General features: G+C 57.7%; 1 protein-coding gene across 3 annotated transcripts; it reads left to right on the plus strand.

Annotated features, from left to right (window-relative positions):
• Positions 1–1011: 1011 nt before the first annotated feature.
• On the plus strand, positions 1012–20244 carry ZNF335 (zinc finger protein 335). 3 transcript variants are annotated; one of them, XR_014017582.1, is made up of 28 exons: positions 1012–1852; positions 2524–2774; positions 4106–4346; positions 5051–5128; positions 5377–5682; positions 5770–5901; positions 6777–6923; positions 8215–8467; positions 8561–8738; positions 9393–9505; positions 9807–9825; positions 9962–10078; positions 10153–10229; positions 10312–10472; positions 11168–11400; positions 12297–12390; positions 12515–12609; positions 15085–15344; positions 16283–16394; positions 16497–16871; positions 17657–17799; positions 17880–18043; positions 18182–18285; positions 18379–18456; positions 18667–18750; positions 18806–18899; positions 18983–19064; positions 19157–19209. XR_014017582.1 is itself a non-coding variant. In XM_081256060.1 (28 exons), exons 2-28 carry the CDS (start codon positions 2574–2576, stop codon positions 19282–19284), a joined length of 4041 nt encoding a protein of 1346 aa, XP_081112186.1. In that variant the 5' UTR covers positions 1016–1852; positions 2524–2573; the 3' UTR covers positions 19285–20244. The 3 variants fall into 3 exon arrangements, 2 of the variants coding, with proteins under 2 accessions (XP_081112186.1, XP_081112187.1); XM_081256060.1 differs by having other exon boundaries at positions 1016–1852; positions 18834–18899; positions 19157–20244; XM_081256061.1 differs by having other exon boundaries at positions 1017–1852; positions 5773–5901; positions 18834–18899; positions 19157–20244.
• Positions 20245–20270: the final 26 nt, after the last annotated feature.

Raw genomic sequence — 20270 nt, forward strand, 5'->3', positions numbered from 1 at the left:
GTGCCTGGCATGTGGTACATGTGGTAGGTGCTCATGGAAAATGCCTTCCCTCTTCTTTTCCTCTTGGCTCCTCTCCTCAGCATTTTTCTCAATGGTCTACTTGAACGTCCTTCTGACCCAGAGCCCCTTCACTGCTTCTAGAAATTTCCCCATCAAAGCTGAGGCCAGAACTACACACGGCATGTTCTGGTGGGAAGAACCCTTGATTGGCAGTCAGAAAACCAGGTTGGCTTCCTTCTCTTTGTAATGGAAGAATTCTGATATATTGTTTCAAGGAGTCATGACCTTGGGCCATGAGCTTTCCCTCTCTGGTCTTGAGCTCCATGATGAGACTATTACCTTCTGTATCATGATATTTTGCAATCTTGTGATTTGGTGGCAAAGGCCAAGGTTCGGATTAAGCCTTAGTTGGGCTGGGGATGGGATTGGGTGGTGTGCAGCTACTCCTGAGTACCCTGACATCCTTGAGGGAGGTGTCTTGTTTGGAGGCAGGATACATCCTACTCCCATGGAATGGGGGTTGGAGGTGGCTCTGTAGGGCTGAGGAATCAAGTTCATGCTGGAAAACTGCCTGGTGGGTACAAAACCAACCTGCTGCCATGCCCTTGTTTACCCAGCTTTCCAGGGCTGCTCAGCGGCCTGGTCCTGCTGAATGGGGGTGAGGGGGAACGAGGGGGCATAGCCAATCCAGAGACCTCATGCTCTATTCCCCCTAAAAACCTGCTCCTAGGAAAGGAGCAGGGAAACCCCCTCATACTCAGGTACAACAAATCATAACAGCTCAAAGCACCCTATCTTTTAAAATAGGTTTTCTTTGCAGGATTTTTTTTAAGATTCTCCCCGCCCTCCCCACCCCACCCCACCCCGCCCCCCGCAAATTTGTATTTTTCAATCGACGAAAACAACTTATGCAACACAGAGACTTCAGGACAAACCGGGGCGCCAGGTTCCTGCGCAAAATGCTAAAAAGGCTTAATTAAGCAGAGGGTGTTGCCAAAAGTGGCATTTCGGGCATCAGAAGGACGATCATACCTTTCTGAAAGGCTGCAGACCTTTAAATACATCTACACTGAGCAGAGGAAGGCTTTGGAGAATGCCTTGACTTCCCAGCTCAATTATGTAACAAATACGTGTACAGAGCTCAGTAAGGGCCCTGCACTGACTCTTCTCCATTTCCCCAACTCCAGCCATCGGGGTTTGCATTCCAAGTTCCTTTACTTGATGTGACCTTGGACCAGCCACTTCCCATCTCGGGGGCTCAGTTTCCCCATCGGTAAAACAAGGATTATATGCTCCCCTCTTCCCAGGACACGTCAAACCTAATCGGGAAGGATTTGATTGGGTTCGATGAGAGCGTAAAATAATCTGTTGAAAGCCAAGCGAAAAGACCGATAACATTTACTCCCCTCCCACCAAGCCAAAACATCCCAGTTTCACGCTTTTCTGAGCTGTTCCGGGGAGGGCGTGGTCAGGCCACTGGGAGCCGCGCCCCCGGACGTGGGGCCATCTTTAGCCGCGCCCAGCCCTGCGGCCTAGGGAAGGGACCCAGCAGTGACGTCACGTAGCCACCCCTATGTATTCCTCCGCCGGAGAGAAAGTAGCTCCCAACCCGTAGAGGACTCCGTCACCCATACTAGGAGACATGTAAAATCCTATATCCTCTGAGAACTCTATTCTGGTTTTGAGACCTCGGGGCCACCTTCCGGCACCCTGGAAGCCTGTCTTTCTCCGGGCCGGCGTAGGAAGTAGTCCCGGCCTACGGAGGCCGATGGGTCCCTCCGCAGCGGGGGAAAGAGGATGGCGACTTCGTCGATGCCGGTGTCGGAGAGGAACGCGGCTACGAAAGCGTCAGGTGAGCGTCGGGTGGAGTCAGGTCGCCCCACTGCACCCTGCCGTGAAGTGGGGCCACACTGCGGGGATACCCGGTGGAGAGGTCCCGGGCCGGCGGGGCTGTCCGAATAGGGCCCCGGGGTCCCAGGCCCTTTAGTCGCTCTCGCACTTGCCTGAGCGGAAACCCGGAGCCGCCACAAGATGGCGTCGGGCCTGGAGCGCAGGCAGCGCCGGGGACAGCCCCGAGTCTCCAGGCCCCGGGACCGTCGCTGTCAGCCCCCTCCGCACGGGAACCAGGGGAGGGGGGAAGCGAGCCGCTGACCCAGGGGGCTTGCGGGCTGTACCACCGACTCTGCACCCGGGGGGGCTCGGGGGACCGAAGGGCTGAGCCACTGAGCCCGGACAAGGCCCGTAGAGTGAACCACTTTGCGGGAATCATGGAGGGGAGGAGCAAAGGGTCAAGATTACCCGCCACTGACCACCCTCCGGGGATGGGGGAAGGACCCGAGACTGGGAGGCAAGGCTTCCTGGTCCTGTTTTCCCGAAGCTCCTCTCGCAATACACTAGAAAGCCCCGCCCCGTCGGCGACTCAGTGTTTGCATCTGCGAAATGGGCATATGGGTGCAGCTGGGTGCGCCGCGGGGACCCGGGATGAAGCCCACCTGTTCCAGCCCCCGTCACCTCTTCTCGCAGAGTAAAGGCCCCGGACCCTGGGCCCCCCTGTCAGGCCGCCCCCCGAGCCGATGGAGGAGAACGAGGTGGAGAGCAGTAGCGACGCGGCCCCTGGTCCTGGCCGGCCCGAGGAGCCCTCTGAGAGCGGCTTGGGTGTGGGCACCTCGGAAGCCGTGTCGGCGGACAGCAGCGACGCCGCGGCCGCCCCGGGGCCAGCCGAGGCCGACGACTCTGGCGTGGGGCAGAGTTCGGACCGCGGCACCAGCTCTCTGGTATGGACATTGCTGGCCGGCGTGGGTGGTGGCAGGGGCCGCAGGCAGCAGTGCCTGGCGGCCAAGGGGAAGAAGCCAGCAAGGCTTGCTTATAGCTAATATTTGTTTATGGTTTAGTGTGAGCCGGGCACCATGCCAGGCCCTTAGCGTGGATTTTCTCATTTAAGTCTCATACCTTGTAAGGCACATACCACTCTTTTCCAGATCTTACAGGGGAGCAAACTGAGACACAGCGCCAGGATTCAAATCTAGGCTGTGGGCTGACCCACTGCACTACCCACTGTCCTCACTCTTTGGGATGCAGGTGACCAGGTTCAAGTCTTGGCTGTACCACTGATTCACTGGGACACCTCTTTGAACCTCGGTCGTCCATCTTTAAAACGGAGCAGAAATACCTACTCCTGAGGGTGCTCTGTTGTGAGCAACCACCAGACATTTTCTTGGAAACGCTTTGTAAAATAGTCTCCTGGCTCTGTGATCTTAGATAAGTTACCCAAACTTTTAGCTCTCAGTTTTCTCATCTATAGAGTGGGAATAATAAGTATACTTGCCTCAATAGGTTTTTCTCTTTTTTTTTTTTGAGAACTAAATGAATTAATATATGCAAAGCAATTAACACAGGGCTCAGCACATGGTAAGCAGCCAATAAGTATCAGCCATTACCGTTGTCATTGTTTGCAAGATAGTGATCATTTTCAGGACATCACATTATAGAGGTGCACAACAGTAGCCCCCACTTTGGGGTCCAGGGGTTTTATTAATTCAGCAGAGATGGACTTAGCATGTGCCCAGCTTGTGCTGGACCCAGGGGATACAGCAGAAGACGAGAGATGTGGTCCTGGCCCTTATGGAGTCTGACCTGGGAGACGTAGCATTGCAGAGTGAACCATAATGTGATGGCGGGACACAGGCGACTATAGCAGTGAGGATGGAGAGGTCCTAACTTGGCTTTGGGGGTCCGGGTCAGCTTCCCAGGAGAGGTACCAGCTGAACGGCAGTGAGGAGGCTGAGTAGGAGTTAGCCACGGTGTGATGCTAGGAAGCGTTTCAGGCAGAGGGAACAGCTTATTTGAAAGCCTGACGAGAGTAGCCTCACCTGGCTGTTGTGTGAGGTGTGGGAAACGTGGGGCCTTGTACCTGGCCAGAGCCAGGGACCCTGGCGCTTGTTCTTGGGGAAGCTCTGTGACTAGAGGGTTTCTCTCACTGGTCCTCAATAGGGGTGAGGGCGTGGGTGGCTCCACCTACCACGTCCTTGGGCCAGGGTAGGGGGCAACCTGCCCTGCCCCATCCCTGGCTCCTAAACTCCCCCTTTGCCTGTTTCCCATCCCCCAGGAGGAGGTATCCGAGAGCAGCTCCAGCACAGACCCCCTGCCCCATGGCTACCTCCCTGATTCATCTTCTGTTTCCCACGGGCCAGTGGCAGGGGTGACAGGTGGCCCCCCAGCCCTGGTGCACTCCAGCGCACTCCCAGACCCCAACATGCTGGTGTCCGACTGCACGGCTTCTTCCTCAGACCTGGGCTCGGCCATTGACAAGATCATCGAGTCCACCATCGGGCCCGACCTCATCCAGAGTGAGTCAGGCCACAGGGGGCAGGAGTTGCCCCATAATGGTTTCCCTGCAGAAGCAGCTGTGCAGACTCAGGCAGATAACCTTACCCCTCTGAGTCTGTAACATGGAAACAGTAACCCTGTCTCATAGTGGTAAACGATGTGGGGATTTAATGAGATAGTACAGTATAGTTCCTGGCATGTGATAAGCACTCAATAAATATAGGAACAGTGATACCTAACTTTGTACCGGAGTCTCTTCTGAATACTTTACCTGCAGTAGTTCATTAATCCTCTTGGTAACCCCAAAGGTAGATGCTGTTATTCTCACAGTCTGGATGAGAAAGCCAAGCCACAGAGGACGTAAACTAACGTACCCGCTGTCATCAGCAAGTGTTGGCGCATGAGCTCAGTGACTCCAGAGCGGGTGCTCATGATTTACCAAACTACTTTCCATTAATAATGATCCGTGTAAGGGTTGTAGCACCTGGAAAAGGCCTGAGATGGCCTGAAAAGCCAGTCCTCCTTTAATGGTTAAAGGTAGGCAGCTGTGGACTGGCTACTGGGCCAGCGTGTCACACACAGCAGACCTCTCAACAGCCCTGCCCTGGACGGGAAGTGGGCAATGGGGCAGCGGACTCACAGTTGCACGGGTGAGTCAGAATGAGTGTGGGCAGTGACAATTGTCATTATCAGCCGTGCATCCCCTCCTCACACCTCTGCCCAGGCTGCATCACCGTGACCAGTGCTGAGGGGAGTGGGTCCGAGACCACACGGTACCTGATCCTGCAGGGACCAGACGATGGTAAGACTCCAGGCGCCAGACCCAGGGAGCCCTGCCGTGGGCGAGGGAGTAGGACAGGGAGGCTCTGCCGTAGACTCACTGTGTGATCTTGGCAGCTTCTCCACTGCCTTGGGCCTCTCAGTTCCTCCACTGTTACTCCGGTGAGGAGTGGGGTTCTAGGATCCCTGGGCCTGCCTGGGAGGGGCAGCTGTAGCTCGTGGCCAGCCTCCCCCTCCACTTCCTCCTCTCTGATTCCCTCACCTTCCCAGGGGCCCCCATGGCATCGCCGATGTCCAGTTCCACCCTGGCCCACAGCCTGGCAGCCATCGAGGCTCTAGCCGATGGCCCCACGTCCACATCCACGTGCCTGGAGCCACCTGAGGAGGTGCAGGGTGGGCCCAGCTCCCCAGCGCAGCCACGCCTGGGTTCTGGCGCCGAGGAGCCAGACCTGCAGAGCCTGGAGGCCATGATGGAGGTGGTGGTGGTGCAGCAGTTCAAGTGCAAGATGTGCCAGTACCGGAGCAGCGCCAAGGCCACACTGTTGCGCCACATGCGGGAGCGGCACTTCTGCCCAGGTGCGTTGATGGTGGCCTGCCTGGCCGCCTGCACAGGCGGGGCTGGGGTGCCAAGAGTCAGACACGGCAAGCTTGTTGTACCGCTAGCAGCTGCTGCCGCCGGAAAAAAGGGACGTCTGCGGAAGTGGGGCGCCTCCGCCAGGACCCAGGAGGAAGAGGGCCCAGAGGAGGAAGACGATGATGACATCATCGATGCCGGCGCCATCGATGACCTGGAAGGTAGGCTACCGTGGCGCTCGGGCCTGTCACCCGCACCCACATCTGCAAATACGAGCTCCCCCTGGCCTGTAGGGAGGGCCAGGGAAGACGAACTGGTGCACACGCAGCCATGAGTCCCTTCAGCATAAGATAGAGGAGTTGGAGCTCTGGGACCAGGAGCTTTGTGTGCAGCTGTATGGGCCATGCGCTGAAAAATAGTACTGTGTCCAAGAGGGTCACATTCACATTTGTCTAGCAGAAATAGAATGCAAGCCACATGGGTTTTTTGTTGGCATATGAAAAGTAAAAAGAAAAAGATGAATTTAAGTTCAGTCATATATTTTATTTACCCATTATGTCTAAAATATTATCATTTCAATATGCAATGATTATAAAAAGTTATTAGTAAGTTTTACGTTCTTTTTTTCATACTAATTTTTGGAAATCTGTTGTGTATTTTATACTTAATTATGTCTCCATTTAGACTAGGCATATTTCAAGTGCTCAGTAGCCATATGTGGCTAGTGATGGAGCTAGTGGCTATCCATTGAGGGAGCTACTGGGTCCCTCAATGGATAGCATAGTCCTACTTTGTAGACTGGAGTGACTAGACAGCTGTTTTCTAACAATGGCCGTAAAGTGTATTGAGGAAGGAGTGCTTTTTCCTGATTCACATAAAGGTGCCATCTGAGCTAGTGGTAGGTATTAGGAAAGGTACAGAGAAAGGACTGCAGGGGCCAGAGAGTGGTGCTCACAGTTAGCCAGGGGGACATCAGGAGGGCTTCCCGGAGGAGGCATCACTGGTGGGTTTGAAGGGAGGAACAGGCAGGGATAGGGAAGTGGGCCTCTTTTCAGGGAAGCTGGCTGATGCCCCCCTTCTCTTGCTGACCCCGCAGAGGACAGCGACTATAACCCTGCTGAGGATGAGCCCCGGGGCCGGCAGCTACGGCCCCAGCGCCCCACTCCCAGTACACCGAGACCCCGCAGGAGACCTGGCCGGCCCCGGAAGCTGCCTCGCCTGGAGACGTCGGATCTCCTGGAAGGTGAGACTTACTTGTGGGAGGGGCTGTGCGGAGGGGCCCAGGGGTGGCCTCGTCCCCTGCTTGCTTCCACGGAGCCCTTGCAGACGTGCTCGCAGAGCAGCACGTCTCAGACCCACCGGGGTGACCTGCAGGCCTCCTTGTAAAGGGGAAAGCTCTCCCATACCAAGCTTGAGAGTTAGGATATAGCAGCTTTCTGAAAAGGCTTTTCGGTGGTAAGCTGTTACAGCACGAAAGTCTGAGTATTTGTAACTGAACTAATAGGATAAGTTTTAAGAATTATTACTAAATGAGAGTAAGTCTGAGGCCTGAGACTATGTTGGAGGAGCACGGACTTGGAGCATTACAAGCCGGGGACACGAAGGACCCGCCGTGGGTGTGAATGCCGGCTCTGCCGCCTACCAGCTGTGTGACCTGCAGCATGTTACTTTGCCTCTTGAGTCTCTCGCCTCTTAGGATTGTTTTTTAAGGCTTAAATGGACAGGGAAAAAATACGCGGTAGCTGTTTTTGTACATGCAGTTGTGGGTGTTGTATTTTTTAGTCTTCTTTTTCAAGTAACTTTTTACTGAGGTATATGTGTGGAATAGCACATGTATGCTAAGTGAATCAGCTTAGTGAATTCACAGCTTAATGAATTTTCATAAGGGGAACACACCTGAATAACCTGGCACCCCATTAAGAAACAAAATGTTACCCGCGTTGCCTGTAGCATATAATTTTGAATTTTTAAAACATTACATTGAAATGCTGTTAGTGTTTTTGAATAGGTAACACATTCGGACGTTCAGACGTCAGAGGCTTTGCGAGTGTGTGCGGTGATGTCTCTAACCTTCCTCCCGTCTGCCCTCCAACTACACAGCCTCCGTTGGGAAAACCAGTGTTTAAGTGTTGCTGTTGCTCCCCAGACCTTAGAACGTTCCCATGAGGTCACTAGAGCAACAATTATATCCATTTGACAGATGGGGAAAATGAGACTCAGAGAGGGGAGTGGCTTTGCCTGAGAACACACAGCAAGTCGATGACAGAGCTTAGCCTACCCTCAGGTCTCCTGGCCGTGAGGTCGCAGCTCTCCCAGTGCTGCTCCAGACTGTCCCATTTAAGTCGTGCTGTGCTAACAGCCCGTCAGCTGCAGGAGGGGGCATATGTCCACGCTGCCCTCTAACCACGGGCTTCCTGCGTCTGTCCTGTGACCTGACGGGCCCATCAGTGGTCTGTGACAGTGTGTGAGGGGGAGGATATTTTGGCGGGCCTCTGGCACAGCTGTCCACATCTGTCCTGGTGTGTCCATGGCAGGTGTGGAAGGAGAGCCTCTGGTCAGCTCCCAGACTGGACAGAGCCCTCTGGAGCCACAAGACCTCGAGGCACCCAGCTCCTCAGGCCCGGGACGCCTGGTGGCCCTGGGCAAGGCCAACCGGCCCCCTATGGAACCCGGTGTGAGCCAGTCAGATGTGGAGAACGCAGCACCGTCCTGCCAGGACGAGCCGGACGCCCCGCCCCGCCGCCGTGGGCGACCCTCCAGGCGCTTCCTCGGCAAGAAATACCGCAAGTACGGGGGGCGAGCAGAGATGAGGGCTGGGGGCAGGGGGAAGTGGCCAGGCCCCTGGCCCAGCCAGACCTCTCCCCAACACCCTCCTGGCAGGTACTATTACAAGTCGCCCAAACCCCTCCTGCGGCCCTTCTTGTGCCGCATCTGCGGTTCCCGCTTCCTGTCCCACGAGGACCTGCGCTTCCACGTCAACTCCCACGAGGCTGGCAACCCCCAGCTCTTCAAGTGCCTGCAGTGCAGCTACCGCTCCCGCCGCTGGTCCTCGCTCAAGGTGCGGCCGAGGGAAGCGGAGGCGCGGAGGGCAGGGGGAGCAGGGACGCTGGATGGGAGACGGCCCCGAGGGGGAGTGGAGGTCACGGGCACGCGCGGTCACCCTCCTGCCCCGTGTCAGGGTGCGCGTCTGGGCCGAGGGCGCACCGTGGTAGGCCTCACGCTGCATGGTGGCATCACATCGTCCTAGACTTGCTTCACTACCACCACACCTGGCAGACAGCAGTGCAACTGCTTTAATCGAATTCAGTGCGTTAGAAAGTCTCCCAGCAGGTGGCGGTAACGTGTCTCAAGAAAGGGGTTCCTTTTTATCGTCTCACGTAGCCCGAGGAGGTCATAGGTGTTGAGAGCCCCATTTTACTGACGCAGGAAACTGCAGCTTGGCTTGGCCAAAGTGAGGCGGAGCTGGCCACGGGTGGAGGTCGGGGGCGGCTCGCGCACAGGTGGCCAGAGCCCCTGTGCCTTCTGCGCACAGTGCTTCCTCCCTCAGACCCGGACCTAGAAGTTGTTCTCTGGACCCCTGCGGTAGGGGTGGGGAGTGGGGGTTGTTCCGGGGTGCAGTGGGGAGTGGGCGACTCTACGGCTGTAGGCACAGGGCGGGTGGGCAGGAAGCGAGGCTGCACCCCAGCCCCCTGTCCTTCTGCTTCTCTCCCAGGAGCACATGTTCAACCACGTGGGCAGTAAGCCGTACAAGTGTGACGAATGCAGCTACACCAGTGTTTACCGGAAGGACGTCATCCGGCACGCGGCCGTGCATAGCCGGGACCGGTCAGTGGGGGTGGGGAAGTGGAGGCCCAGGGTAACCACGGATTCCCCGTTACTGAGCCCCTGCTCAGGGCCAGCCCCCTTTGCAGCACAGTACAGATGGGGGAAAGGCAGGGTGATTCATCCTAGATCGCTTGGCTCAGAACAGGGCAGTGTCAGGGTCTAGAGGTCCCTTATTCGGTCTCTTTGCTGCTTCGAGCTTTGTAAACTGGGGACAATCACTATTGAGGGTCTGGTCAGCGGGGGAGGGTCTGGGGTGGGCTTGGGGACAAGATGGTCTGACTCCTGTGCCTTTCTCCCCCAGGAAGAAGAGGCCAGACCCGGTGAGTCTAGGGCCCCAGGCCGGGAAGGGAGCCTGCTTGAGGGCGGCTGGGGGCTTGCGGGGGGCGGGGAGGAGGCATGGCCTCACCCTCTCTCCTCCCCTTTTGTCTCCGCCCGGCCCCTTCTGTGCCTTCCCAGACCCCGAAGCTGAGCTCCTTCCCCTGCCCTGTGTGTGGCCGTGTCTACCCCATGCAGAAGAGACTCACACAGCACATGAAGACGCACAGCACCGAGAAGCCCCACATGTGTGACAAGGTGGGTGGGGCTGGGGGAAGGGGGCCCGCCTGGGGGCTCCCTCGTCTGACCCGCCTCGCCACCCCTCCCCACAGTGTGGAAAGTCCTTTAAGAAGCGCTACACCTTCAAGATGCACCTGCTCACGCACATCCAGGCCGTCGCCAACCGCAGGTACATCCCCGAGGAGGCCCCTGGGGCTGCGGTGTCCCACCGCGCCCTGTCGCTGAGCTCTCCCCGCTCCGACCACCTCCAGGTTCAAGTGTGAGTTCTGCGAGTTCGTTTGTGAGGACAAGAAGGCGCTGCTGAACCACCAGCTTTCCCACGTCAGTGACAAGCCCTTCAAGTGCAGCTTTTGCCCCTACCGCACCTTCCGAGAGGACTTCCTGCTGTCCCACGTGGCCGTCAAGCACACAGGTCAGGCCAGCCACCCCCCAACACACCGTGGCCCCCTGTCGGAGGCTCGGCTCTGTCCTCTTCCTCCCCCTCGGCAGCCCCAGCCCTTCTACTGCAGGGAATCCCCCCCGGGACTGTCACTCTAACCTCAGCCAGCTCTTCTCTGTGTGGCCCAGGGCCAGTTGCTGGCCCTCTCTGAGCCTTTCTTAGTTGTGAAAGGAGAGAATCAGAAGTACCAACCATGGGGTTGTTACAAACGTGAGTTCCATTTGTTCCCTGAGCCCTGTCTGTTCTGGGCCCTGGGGCTTGAGAGAGGTCTTACATAGGCCCTGCCCTCGACAGAGGAAGCCGCTAAAGCAGCATCGCATCTTGGCCCGCAGAAGATGGGCAACAAAAGTTGGTTCCTTCTCCTCCTCGGTGCCTAGCCCTCTGGCAGACACACTAGGGAAGAAGAGAGAAAGAGAGCTGGGGGGACACTTTGGGAGATGAGTCATAAGAGAAGTATGTGGTCACCTGACCTTGAAAATAGGCACTGGGGAACGCTGTGAGCACAGGGGGAGACCTGGCTCGATTACACCAGGATGCACAGGGCACGGGTTTCCCTGAGCTTGGGGGCACGTCACAGGGAGTGAATCAGTTGGAGACGTTCTGGGGGTCACAGAAGGCTTCCTAGAGCGGGTGGGCAAGCCCAGGCGTCCCTACACATGTGCCTGCAGGCGCCAAGCCCTTTGCCTGTGAGTACTGCCACTTCAGCACGCGACACAAGAAGAACCTCCGCCTGCACGTACGGTGCCGACACGCAAGCAGCTTTGAGGAGTGGGGGCGGCGCCACCCCGAGGAGCCCCCTTCCCGCCGTCGCCCCTTCTTCTCTCTGCAACAGATTGAGGAGCTGAAGCAGCAGCATAGTGCAGCCCCTGGACCTCCGCCCCGCTCCCCAGGACCTCCTGAGGTAAGAAGCTCAGGCAGCAGACAAGGGCGTCAGGGGCGTTGGCTGCAACGCCGGTGTGATGCTCCCTCTCCCAGCCCTGGCGTCCTCACTTGCACACTGAGCACAGTGAAATGACCCCTGCCCCTCTGGATTGTGGTGAAGAGCAGCTGAGGTCACAGATACGTCACCGCTAATCTCAGAGTAGGGGTGGCTTTCCAGTGCTAGTAACAAGAGCGTGGAAATCCCAGTGTCTTGACTATGGTGATAGTTTACTCTTCTCCTCTTCATGTAAAAGAAGTCCAAAGGTCAGCATCCCAGGGCTGACGTGGCAGCTCCTTGATCCGTCGTCAGGAACCAAGCTTTCTCAATACTTGTTCCCAGCCGTCCTAGGCATATGACTCCCATTTTTGTGACTGACTTATGGTCCCATATAGCTGCAGGAGCTCCAGCCTTCCTAGCCACATCCCAGGCAAGAAGCAGGAGGAAGGGATGGGCGAAGAGCAGAAATGATGCCCGCCATCTATCCATCTTACCTTCCTGGTGAACTTTACCAGAAACTCCTGCCACACTTTACCCAGCCGCAAGGGACGCTGAGAAATATAGTCTTGTAGCTGAGTATGTTGCCTGCCCCCTCCCCTCCCGTCCCCAAAAGATGGACCACCACAATGTGCCGGTAGAACACAGAGGCTCTGGAGTCAGATAGTCTTGTGTTCAAGTCCCAGTTCTGCTACTTACTAGCTGTGGGATCCTTAACCTCAGTCAGTTCATGTGTTGCACGGAGCTGGTAAATACCTGGAAGAGTGTGAAGATGAAACAAGCCAATAGCTGTAAAGTGTCTGGCACATAGGAGGTGCTTGGTGAATGCACTTGAATCTGAGCTGCCCCCTGTCACACCTGGCCCTATTCCCACCCCACAGATCCCCCCAGAGGCAGCACCTCTCCAGTCACCTGAGACCCCCCCGCTGCTCTGTTCTGACACCCTGGGTGGTGCCACCATCATCTACCAGCAAGGTGAGTTCTGAGGGACGGTGGGAGCAGGGGCAGGGCTCGTGCCAGTGGGGGCCAGAAGCTGGGGAGGAGGGCGTTGGGTGCCAGTTTTCCAGCCATTTCTAAGGCTCAGGTCCCACCCACCCAGGAGCTGAGGAGTCGACGGCCATGGCCACACAGACAGCCTTGGACCTGCTGCTGAACATGAGCGCTCGGCGGGAGCTGGGCAGCGCGGCCCTGCAGGTGAGCACCTCCCCGGCCCAGCTGTACCCGTGGTGCCAGGTCTGCACTGGACACTGGGAGCGGAGGCTGGTGACGGAGCAGACGTGCCCTGCCCTCAGGGAGCTCCCAGTCACTGGGAGACAGGTCCACTGAAACCCAGTGGGCAGACGCAGAGGAGGGGGACCGCTGTGCCAGGGAGGCCCCGGGAGGGCAGAGGCTCTCCACTCCGCTGTCCGGAGTCACCAGTGGTCTCCGCCATGCTGAGCGGTAAGCACCGCCCGTGCCCATGAGTCTGAACTAGCTTCCCATCTAGCCTAGCACCCTCATTCCATGCCACCTCCCACAGCCCAGAGGCTCCCAAGGCTTTCCTGAGCTCCGACCTCACATGCTCCATGCATCTTAAGCCTAGCACATCTTCCCCCAGGTTCATAGTCTTTACTTCTCCCTCCCGCTCCCCCGCGCCTCTCCAGGCTTCTCTAAGGCGGAGAGAGGTTTCTTAGCACCTCCCGTCTCCCAGCCTCTTGAAAAGGTGGAGACTGTGTTTGAGACGATGAATTCCAACAACTTGGAACAGTGACATGCTGCTGGGGGACAGAGCTCTGTGGAGGGGAGCCTGCTGTTGGACCTGGAATCTTCAGAGGGTTTACTTTGTGGCATTTGGGGGTGTATAGAAGTTTTACATTTTTAGATAGTTCAACGTATCAGGCTTTTATAGTTTTTGCCTGGGGTATCATCCTTAGAAAGGCCTCTTCCCCTCAAGATTATATAAACGTTCGTTTGTATTTTCTTCTTAGGGTTTCATTTTTTACACTTAAATTTTTACTCCACCTGGAATTCACTTTTGGTGTGTGCAGAAAGGTAGGGGACTAAGTTAATTTTTTTCCCAGAAGTTGTCCAGTGCAATAAATCGAATCCTCTCGTTTTCCCCAGTGGTTCAAAACATCCCCTTTATCGTGCACTGGATTCCCCCGGGTACAGGAGTCTGTTTCTAGACAAGTTCTGTTCTATTGCTCTGTCCGCCATTCTCATGCCAGTATCATCCATTTTGGTCGGTTGGCTTTTCTGATGACAAAAACATACGCTTGTGAAACCCAAAATGAGCGTTAAGAATTGTTCTCTTCGGAAGGTGAAAGTCCTCAAGGTGCCTCCCCGCCCCTCCGATTCCGCTGTTAACAGGTTAATAAGCGTTTCTGCCGTTCTGTCCACGTGCTCACTAACACAGAGACCTCTTGATCCTTAAAAAATGGGATCACGCCATCTGCACTCACGGGCAGCCTAGCTTTCCTCCCCTCTGCAGCGTGTGAGGCACAGCCTTGGCCACACACACGCGTCCCCTCCTTCCTGACGTCTCCACGTCATTCCGTCCTAGGGATGTTCTGAAGCTTATTTCGTCAGTCCTTTACGCGTGGGTGGCTTCCTTGTCATTAACTCAAGGCAGTGCTTCAGTGCACATACATTTTCGGGTGCTCGTAAACATGTTTTTTAGTTGGGGGAAAAAAAAGTCTCCTAGAAGTAAATAGAATCAGTGGGTCCCAAGGCGTGCCGCCTCATAAAAAGCTATGTCAGTTACATGACCACTACTAGAGTGTGCTGCCTCACAGCCTCGCCAGCGCTGGGCATCAGTCTTTATAAATCTCTTCCATGTGATGGAAGTATATGTCAGGGTCTTGGTTTATAATTTTGTGATCACAAAAGGGATCGAGTTTCTGTATGTTCATAGACCATTTTATTTCTTCTCTGACGTATGTTTGTGTCCTGTATCTATTTTTCCATTGAATTATTAGTCTCTTTCGTATAACTTTGCAAGGGCTGTTTGTATGTGTGGGAACTCCGCTTTTCATCTCTTGGGTGAATTATTAAAAATACCATCTCCCCCCACCCCGCCAGCTTCTTTGTTTTCTGATCTCATTTTATGGTTTGTTTTTCTGTAGGTTTTAACATATTCTGTCATGATTAGGAAAATCTTCCCACCCCGAGGATTATAGGAATATCCATATTTTCTTTTAATATATCTCGAGTTTTATCTGTTACGTTTCAATCTTTAAAACGTTTGAAGCAGGCTTTGGAGTAGGATGTGAGGTGGAGCTCTGACGATTGCATCTTTTTCTTAAATAGTCTGCCGCTTGTTCCTCAACCTCAGGATTTCTTATCCTTGGCACTTCGGGCCAGATAATTCCTTGCTGAGGGGGCTGTCCTGCTCGTCTGGGATGTTTGGTAGCATCTCTGGCTTCTGCCCCCTAGGTGCCAACCAGTTGTGGCAACCTGTCTCCAGACGTTGCCCAGTGCCCTTGGGGGGCGGTAACGCTCCAGCCTGTTCTTGTTAAGTCTCTTTCCAGTTGCCAGGAACACACAGTTGGGCTCATGTGAATACGTGGTGGTGGCACTGGGTCCCGCCAGACCGTGGGTGAGCTTTGAGGCCCTGAGATAGAAAAGGGCCTTGAACGCCAGCTCCTTTGCCACAGACCCCACTCGTAATGCCCGCTGGTGCCGTTGCAGGTGGCCGTGGTGAAGTCAGAGGATGTGGAAGCAGGGTTCGCATCCTCTGGTGGGCAGCCCTCCCCAGCAGGTGCCCCTCCCCAAGTGGTAGCCCTCCACATGGCAGAGCCAGGGGCCAGCGTGGCCGCCGAGAGCCAGCTAGGCGCCCCGGACCTACAGCAGATCACCCTGGCGCCTGGGCCATTTGGCGGGGCTGGCTACAGCGTCATCACGGCACCCACCATGGAGGAGGGCACATCGGCTCCTGGCACACCTTACAGGTGAGACCTGCCGCCTGTGAGACCGCCCCCCCCCAGCCATTTATAGGTGTGCTGGGGGGAGTCAGATGAGGACCCCGCCCACCCAAGCCTAGTTGGCAGGAGGTAAATCTCCTAATACACGTAAAACAATTGGGCTGTAGGGGTGTCATGTCCCTTCAGAGGTCAAGAGCCACTTAAGATGTGCCAGGCACTTGACATTCGTGAACTCACCTAAACCATTCCCATGAGATGCATGTTTCCCTCTCTTTACAAATGAGGATGGAGGCGAAGTAACTCGCCTAAGGGCAGACAGGCTGTAGATCTGACCCTGGTCTCTGTGGTTCCAAAGCCCACGTCCTCCTTGTACGGGACGGTCCCTGAGGTCGTTTTAGGAACGAGCTCAGGCTCCTTAGCGACATTGGAGGCCCCGCAGCTGCACTTGGCTTTCTCTACACTGAGCACGTTTGGGGCAGAAATGTTTATGTTTCGCATGTTCGCTGAACCCCTGGGCAGTCTGAGGAAGCCCTGAATTCAAGTACCGGATTGTTCAGCTGGGATGGGAGTCAGGATCCCTGGGCCGGCACCTGGGCAGCCCAGTCTCTCAGCATCTGCCCTTTACCCTTGGCCCGTGGGTCCTTGCAGCCCTGCCTCCCCACTCGCCCTCTCCTCCTGCCCCACCTGGTCAGACTTGGCCTTGACCCCTGGAGCCCTTCACCTCGCCACCCCCCAGCATGCCCATCGAGGGGGCAGGGATGACCGCTTCTGAGAAGGACGATCTCTGGACACTTGGTCGCCATTTACGCAAGAGGCAGCGGAGGTTCGGCTGGTAAAGGGAGCAGCCAGGGGTCAGCCTGCGGTGCAGTCACTCCTCAGTTGATGCCTTTCTTGGGGAAGGGGACTCCTGTGGCCCTCCATCCTCTCCTGGAACGCTGCCTCACCCCCCCCTCCTCTGCCCACAGCGAGGAGCCCCCCGGGGAGGCAGCCCAGGCCGTGGTTGTGAGTGACACCTTGAAAGAAGCTGGCACCCACTTCATCATGGCCGCCGACGGGACCCAGCTGCACCACATCGAGGTGAGGCTGGGGGTAGCCACCTCTAGTCTCCCCATTTCTTCCTCCTTCCCTCCCTCCCTCCCTCCCTCCCTCTGAGCCTCACACTCCCCTGCCTGTCCACAGCTGACTGCAGATGGCTCCATCTCCTTCCCGAGTCCAGACGCCCTGGCCTCTGGAGCCAAGTGGCCCTTGCTGCAGTGTGGGGGGCTGCCCAGAGATGGCCCTGAGCCCCCGTCTCCAGCCAGGACCCGCCGAGTGGGGGACCCCCAGGGCTCTGCCTCCCCACCTCCTGCTGCCAGTAAAGCCCTGGGCCTGGTAGTGCCCCCCTCGCCACCATCTGCAGCCACTGCGTCGTCAAAGAAGTTTTCCTGCAAGATCTGTGCCGAGGCCTTCCCCGGCCGAGCTGAGATGGAAAGTCACAAACGGGCCCACGCTGGGCCTAGTGCCTTCAAGTGCCCCGACTGCCCTTTCAGTGCTCGCCAGTGGCCCGAGGTCCGGGTAGGTGCCCCCGTCCCTCTGCTGGCACCCGTCTGTGTAACAAGCCTGGACTGAGCACCCCCCCAGGCCAGGTCCTCCGCTCCCCGCTGGGGCCAGAGATGACTCAGCAAGGCCCCAGCTCTCAGGGGGCTCAGTCTGGCGGGGAGGCACACCAGGTGATGACTAACATCCGACAGTGTCCCCGGTGTGAACTAAGTGCGCACGGCGGAGCACAGATGGGGAACGAGTCACGTGGACTTGGGGTGCTGGGGGGACGTCCCAGAGGTGACGGCTGAGCTGGGCCTGCAGGAGCAGAAGGGCGGTGGCGTGAGGCAGCTGGGGAGACTCGAGTCGTCCAGGACACTGAGGGCACAGGGTCCCAGGGAGGTGCGGGGGTCGGTGTGGAGCAGGCCAGGTTCCGGGGACTCCGTCTGTTCACCCGAAAATCAGCGGTTCTCAGATCCGAGCGCGTGCTGAATCCTCACAGCGGCTCAGTGAGGGGAGCGGGGCCCAGAACCCAGAGTGTCAGGGCTGGGGGCGACCTTCAGAGGCCCCTCTTTGAGCCTGTACGTTTCACAGGGTTGAACTGAGTTGTCAACAGATGCGGGGCTTTCCGAGCGGCCTCACGATGGAGCCTGTGGCTCTTCCCTTCAACACCTAGCAGTGCCAGACCTTGGTCTGGCTTGTACTTCTCACCCAGCTCCTCCCAGATCCACCGCGCCTGAGGTCGGGGTCCCTGGCTCCCCTGTCCGTGGAGAGCCATCTGTCCTGACCCACCTGGTGCCCCGACTCCGCCCCATCTGCAGGCCCACATGGCGCAGCACTCAAGCCTGCGGCCCCACCAGTGCAACCAGTGCAGCTTCGCTTCCAAGAACAAGAAGGATCTGCGGCGCCACATGCTGACCCACACCAACGAGAAGCCCTTCGAGTGCCACCTCTGCGGGCAGCGGTGAGACCGGGTGCAGGCGGGCAGGGGCTGCCGGGCACGTGTGGTGGGGCCGCCCCTGAGCTGCCTTCCTTCGCCCTCAGCTTCAACCGGAACGGGCACCTCAAGTTCCACATCCAGCGGCTGCACAGTCCCGATGGGAGGAAGGCGGTGACCCCGACCGCACAGGCCCCGGCCCAGACCCCCAAGACCCCCACCCAGACCATCATCCTGAACAGTGACGAGGAGACGCTGGCCACGCTGCACAGTGAGTGGCGCCTGGGGCCCCGGGGTGGACAAAGGACTTGAGCCGCTGCCCCAGAGGGCACCCTTGGGCCAGGGCGGGGCCGGAGTGTCTCAGGTTCCCCTGGAGCCCCTGAGCGAGCGTCCACCCCTCTCTGCCCAGCTGCACTCCAGTCCAATCACGGGGTCCTGGGCCCAGAGCGGCTACAGCAGGCACTGGGCCAGGAACACATCATTGTGGCCCAGGAACAGACAGTGACCAATCAGGTGAGAGCCTGGGCTGGGGGCTCTGCTGGCAGGTCATGGGCAGGGGTGAGGGCACACAGAAATCTGAAGCTAGAGCTGGCCTGGCCCTGACAGGAGGAAGCCACCTACATCCAAGAGATCACTACAGCAGGTGGCCAGATGGTCCAGCACCTGGTGACATCTGACAACCAGGTGAGCTGCTGCCGCCACCTCAGCCCCGAGTGCCCGCCCTCCTCCCCCCAACCCCCATTCCCAGGAGGGGGTTGGGGGAACAGTACTTCCCAAACTCCTCCTCCAGCTGCCATTGCTCACGGGGTGTCCCTGAACCCCCTGCTCTGCCTTCCTCGCTGAGCTCCCAAGGAGCGGGGCCCCAGCACCTGCCTCTTTTCCCCCCTTCCCCAGGTACAGTACATCATCTCCCAGGACGGAGTCCAGCACCTGCTCCCCCAGGAATACGTCGTGGTCCCAGAGGGCCATCACATCCAGGTAGGCCAGGCCTGGGACGCGGGCGAGGAGAGAGAATCCTCTGCCCTCCTTTGAGAATCGCTGGATTGGCTTCCTCTCTCCAGGTACAGGAGGGCCAGATCACACACATCCAGTATGAACAAGGGGCGCCGTTCCTTCAGGAGTCCCAGGTAGGGCCCTTGGGGACCAGGTGGAGCCAGGGCCGTGGGCAGGGGTCCTGGTAAGGCTACATCTCATTGCCTGTTTCCTCCAGATCCAGTATGTGCCAGTGTCCCCAGGCCAGCAGCTTGTCACACAGGCCCAGCTCGAGGCTGCAGCCCACTCGGCTGTCACAGGTCTGGGGCTGGACCCTGCGGGTCTTGGGGGCCTGGGGCCCAGGCCGAGGTCCTGGGCCTCAGGCTCACCATCCTCTCCCCTCCCCTGGCAGCGGTGGCCGATGCTGCCATGGCCCAAGCCCAAGGCCTATTCGGCACGGAGGAGGCAGTGCCTGAACACATCCAGCAGCTGCAGCATCAGGGCATCGAGTACGACGTCATCACCCTGACCGATGACTGAGCCCCAGGGGCCCAACGAAGACCATGGATATTGATTGGGGCCAGCCCTGCTCGGGGTGGGGGGCCCACTGGGACTCCCTTGCTGCTCCACCTAGGATCTCCAGATGCCGAGCAGCCAGCATCCTGTAACTCCCGGGGAGCCAGACCTGTGCCGCTGGGGCTAGGGGACAGCCGTGGGCCCCAGCCAGGACACGCTGGGGGCCCCAGCCTGCAGGCAGGCTTTGGGAGATAAATTTATTTTTGGTTGGATGGACCCACTGGTCCCTCAGTCTCAATAAAGGGACCAGAGTCCAGCCTTGGCCAGCTCACTTTGTCCATGTGCTGCTACAGCCAGAACCAGGCAAGGATTTAGGAAGGAGGAGGAGCCCACCACAGCCCACAAGGGTGGCAACAGGTGGAAGCTGCCCGGTCCCGCAGTGCATCTTGGCCTGCCTCTGTAAGTACAGCGGCCCAGTAGGGCAGACCCTCGGGGCAAAGGCCTGGTACTGGGAGAGATGGCTAAGCTGGTGAAAGCCCCACAGCATCTTCAGACCCTGCTTCCTCCCCAGCCTCGGGGGAGCACTGGCTCCTTGCCTAGAGGTCCTCAGAACATAGCCAGGTGCCTGCACAGAGGCCACACGCCCAGACCACACGCCTCTGACCTGCTCTTCCTCCTGACCCTTGACTGGAAAACGTACCTGGCTGCCCACTCACTGTGCTGGCTCCAGGGCCAGCAGGCATCTAGGTTTCTGCCTGGACACAGCTACCTGCCCTCTGCTCCCCAGAGGGGTCAGTGAAGCTGCTATCAGCTGTGGGAGTTTGGGGCTTGCAGATTATTGATGCAGGGAGGGCTCTGGACCCTTGAGACCTCCTGGGCGTAGGCACAGGCCACCAGGGACCCAGTTGTGGGGACAACAGGATGAGAAGTTAGTAAGATACCGGAGCCCTGGGTTGGGTGTGCAGGCCCAGGGCTTATGAGGTGGTGAGCCTGGACCTAGCGGGCTGTGG

This window comes from Mesoplodon bidens (assembly GCF_964165515.1).
Source record: "Mesoplodon bidens genome assembly, chromosome: 15".
NCBI lineage: Eukaryota > Metazoa > Chordata > Mammalia > Artiodactyla > Ziphiidae > Mesoplodon > Mesoplodon bidens.

What these genes read in the sequence shown, in the direction of transcription:
- ZNF335 (XM_081256060.1), top strand. Translation starts at nt 2,574, where the DNA reads ATGGAGGAGAACGAGGTGGAGAGCAGTAGCGACGCGGCCCCTGGTCCT. An exon ending in CCTGCAGGGACCAGACGATG is followed by an intron (nt 5,129 to 5,376) that starts GTAAGACTCCAG and finishes TCACCTTCCCAG; the next exon opens with GGGCCCCCATGGCATCGCCG. An exon ending in GCCGCTGGTCCTCGCTCAAG is followed by an intron (nt 8,739 to 9,392) that starts GTGCGGCCGAGG and finishes CTTCTCTCCCAG; the next exon opens with GAGCACATGTTCAACCACGT.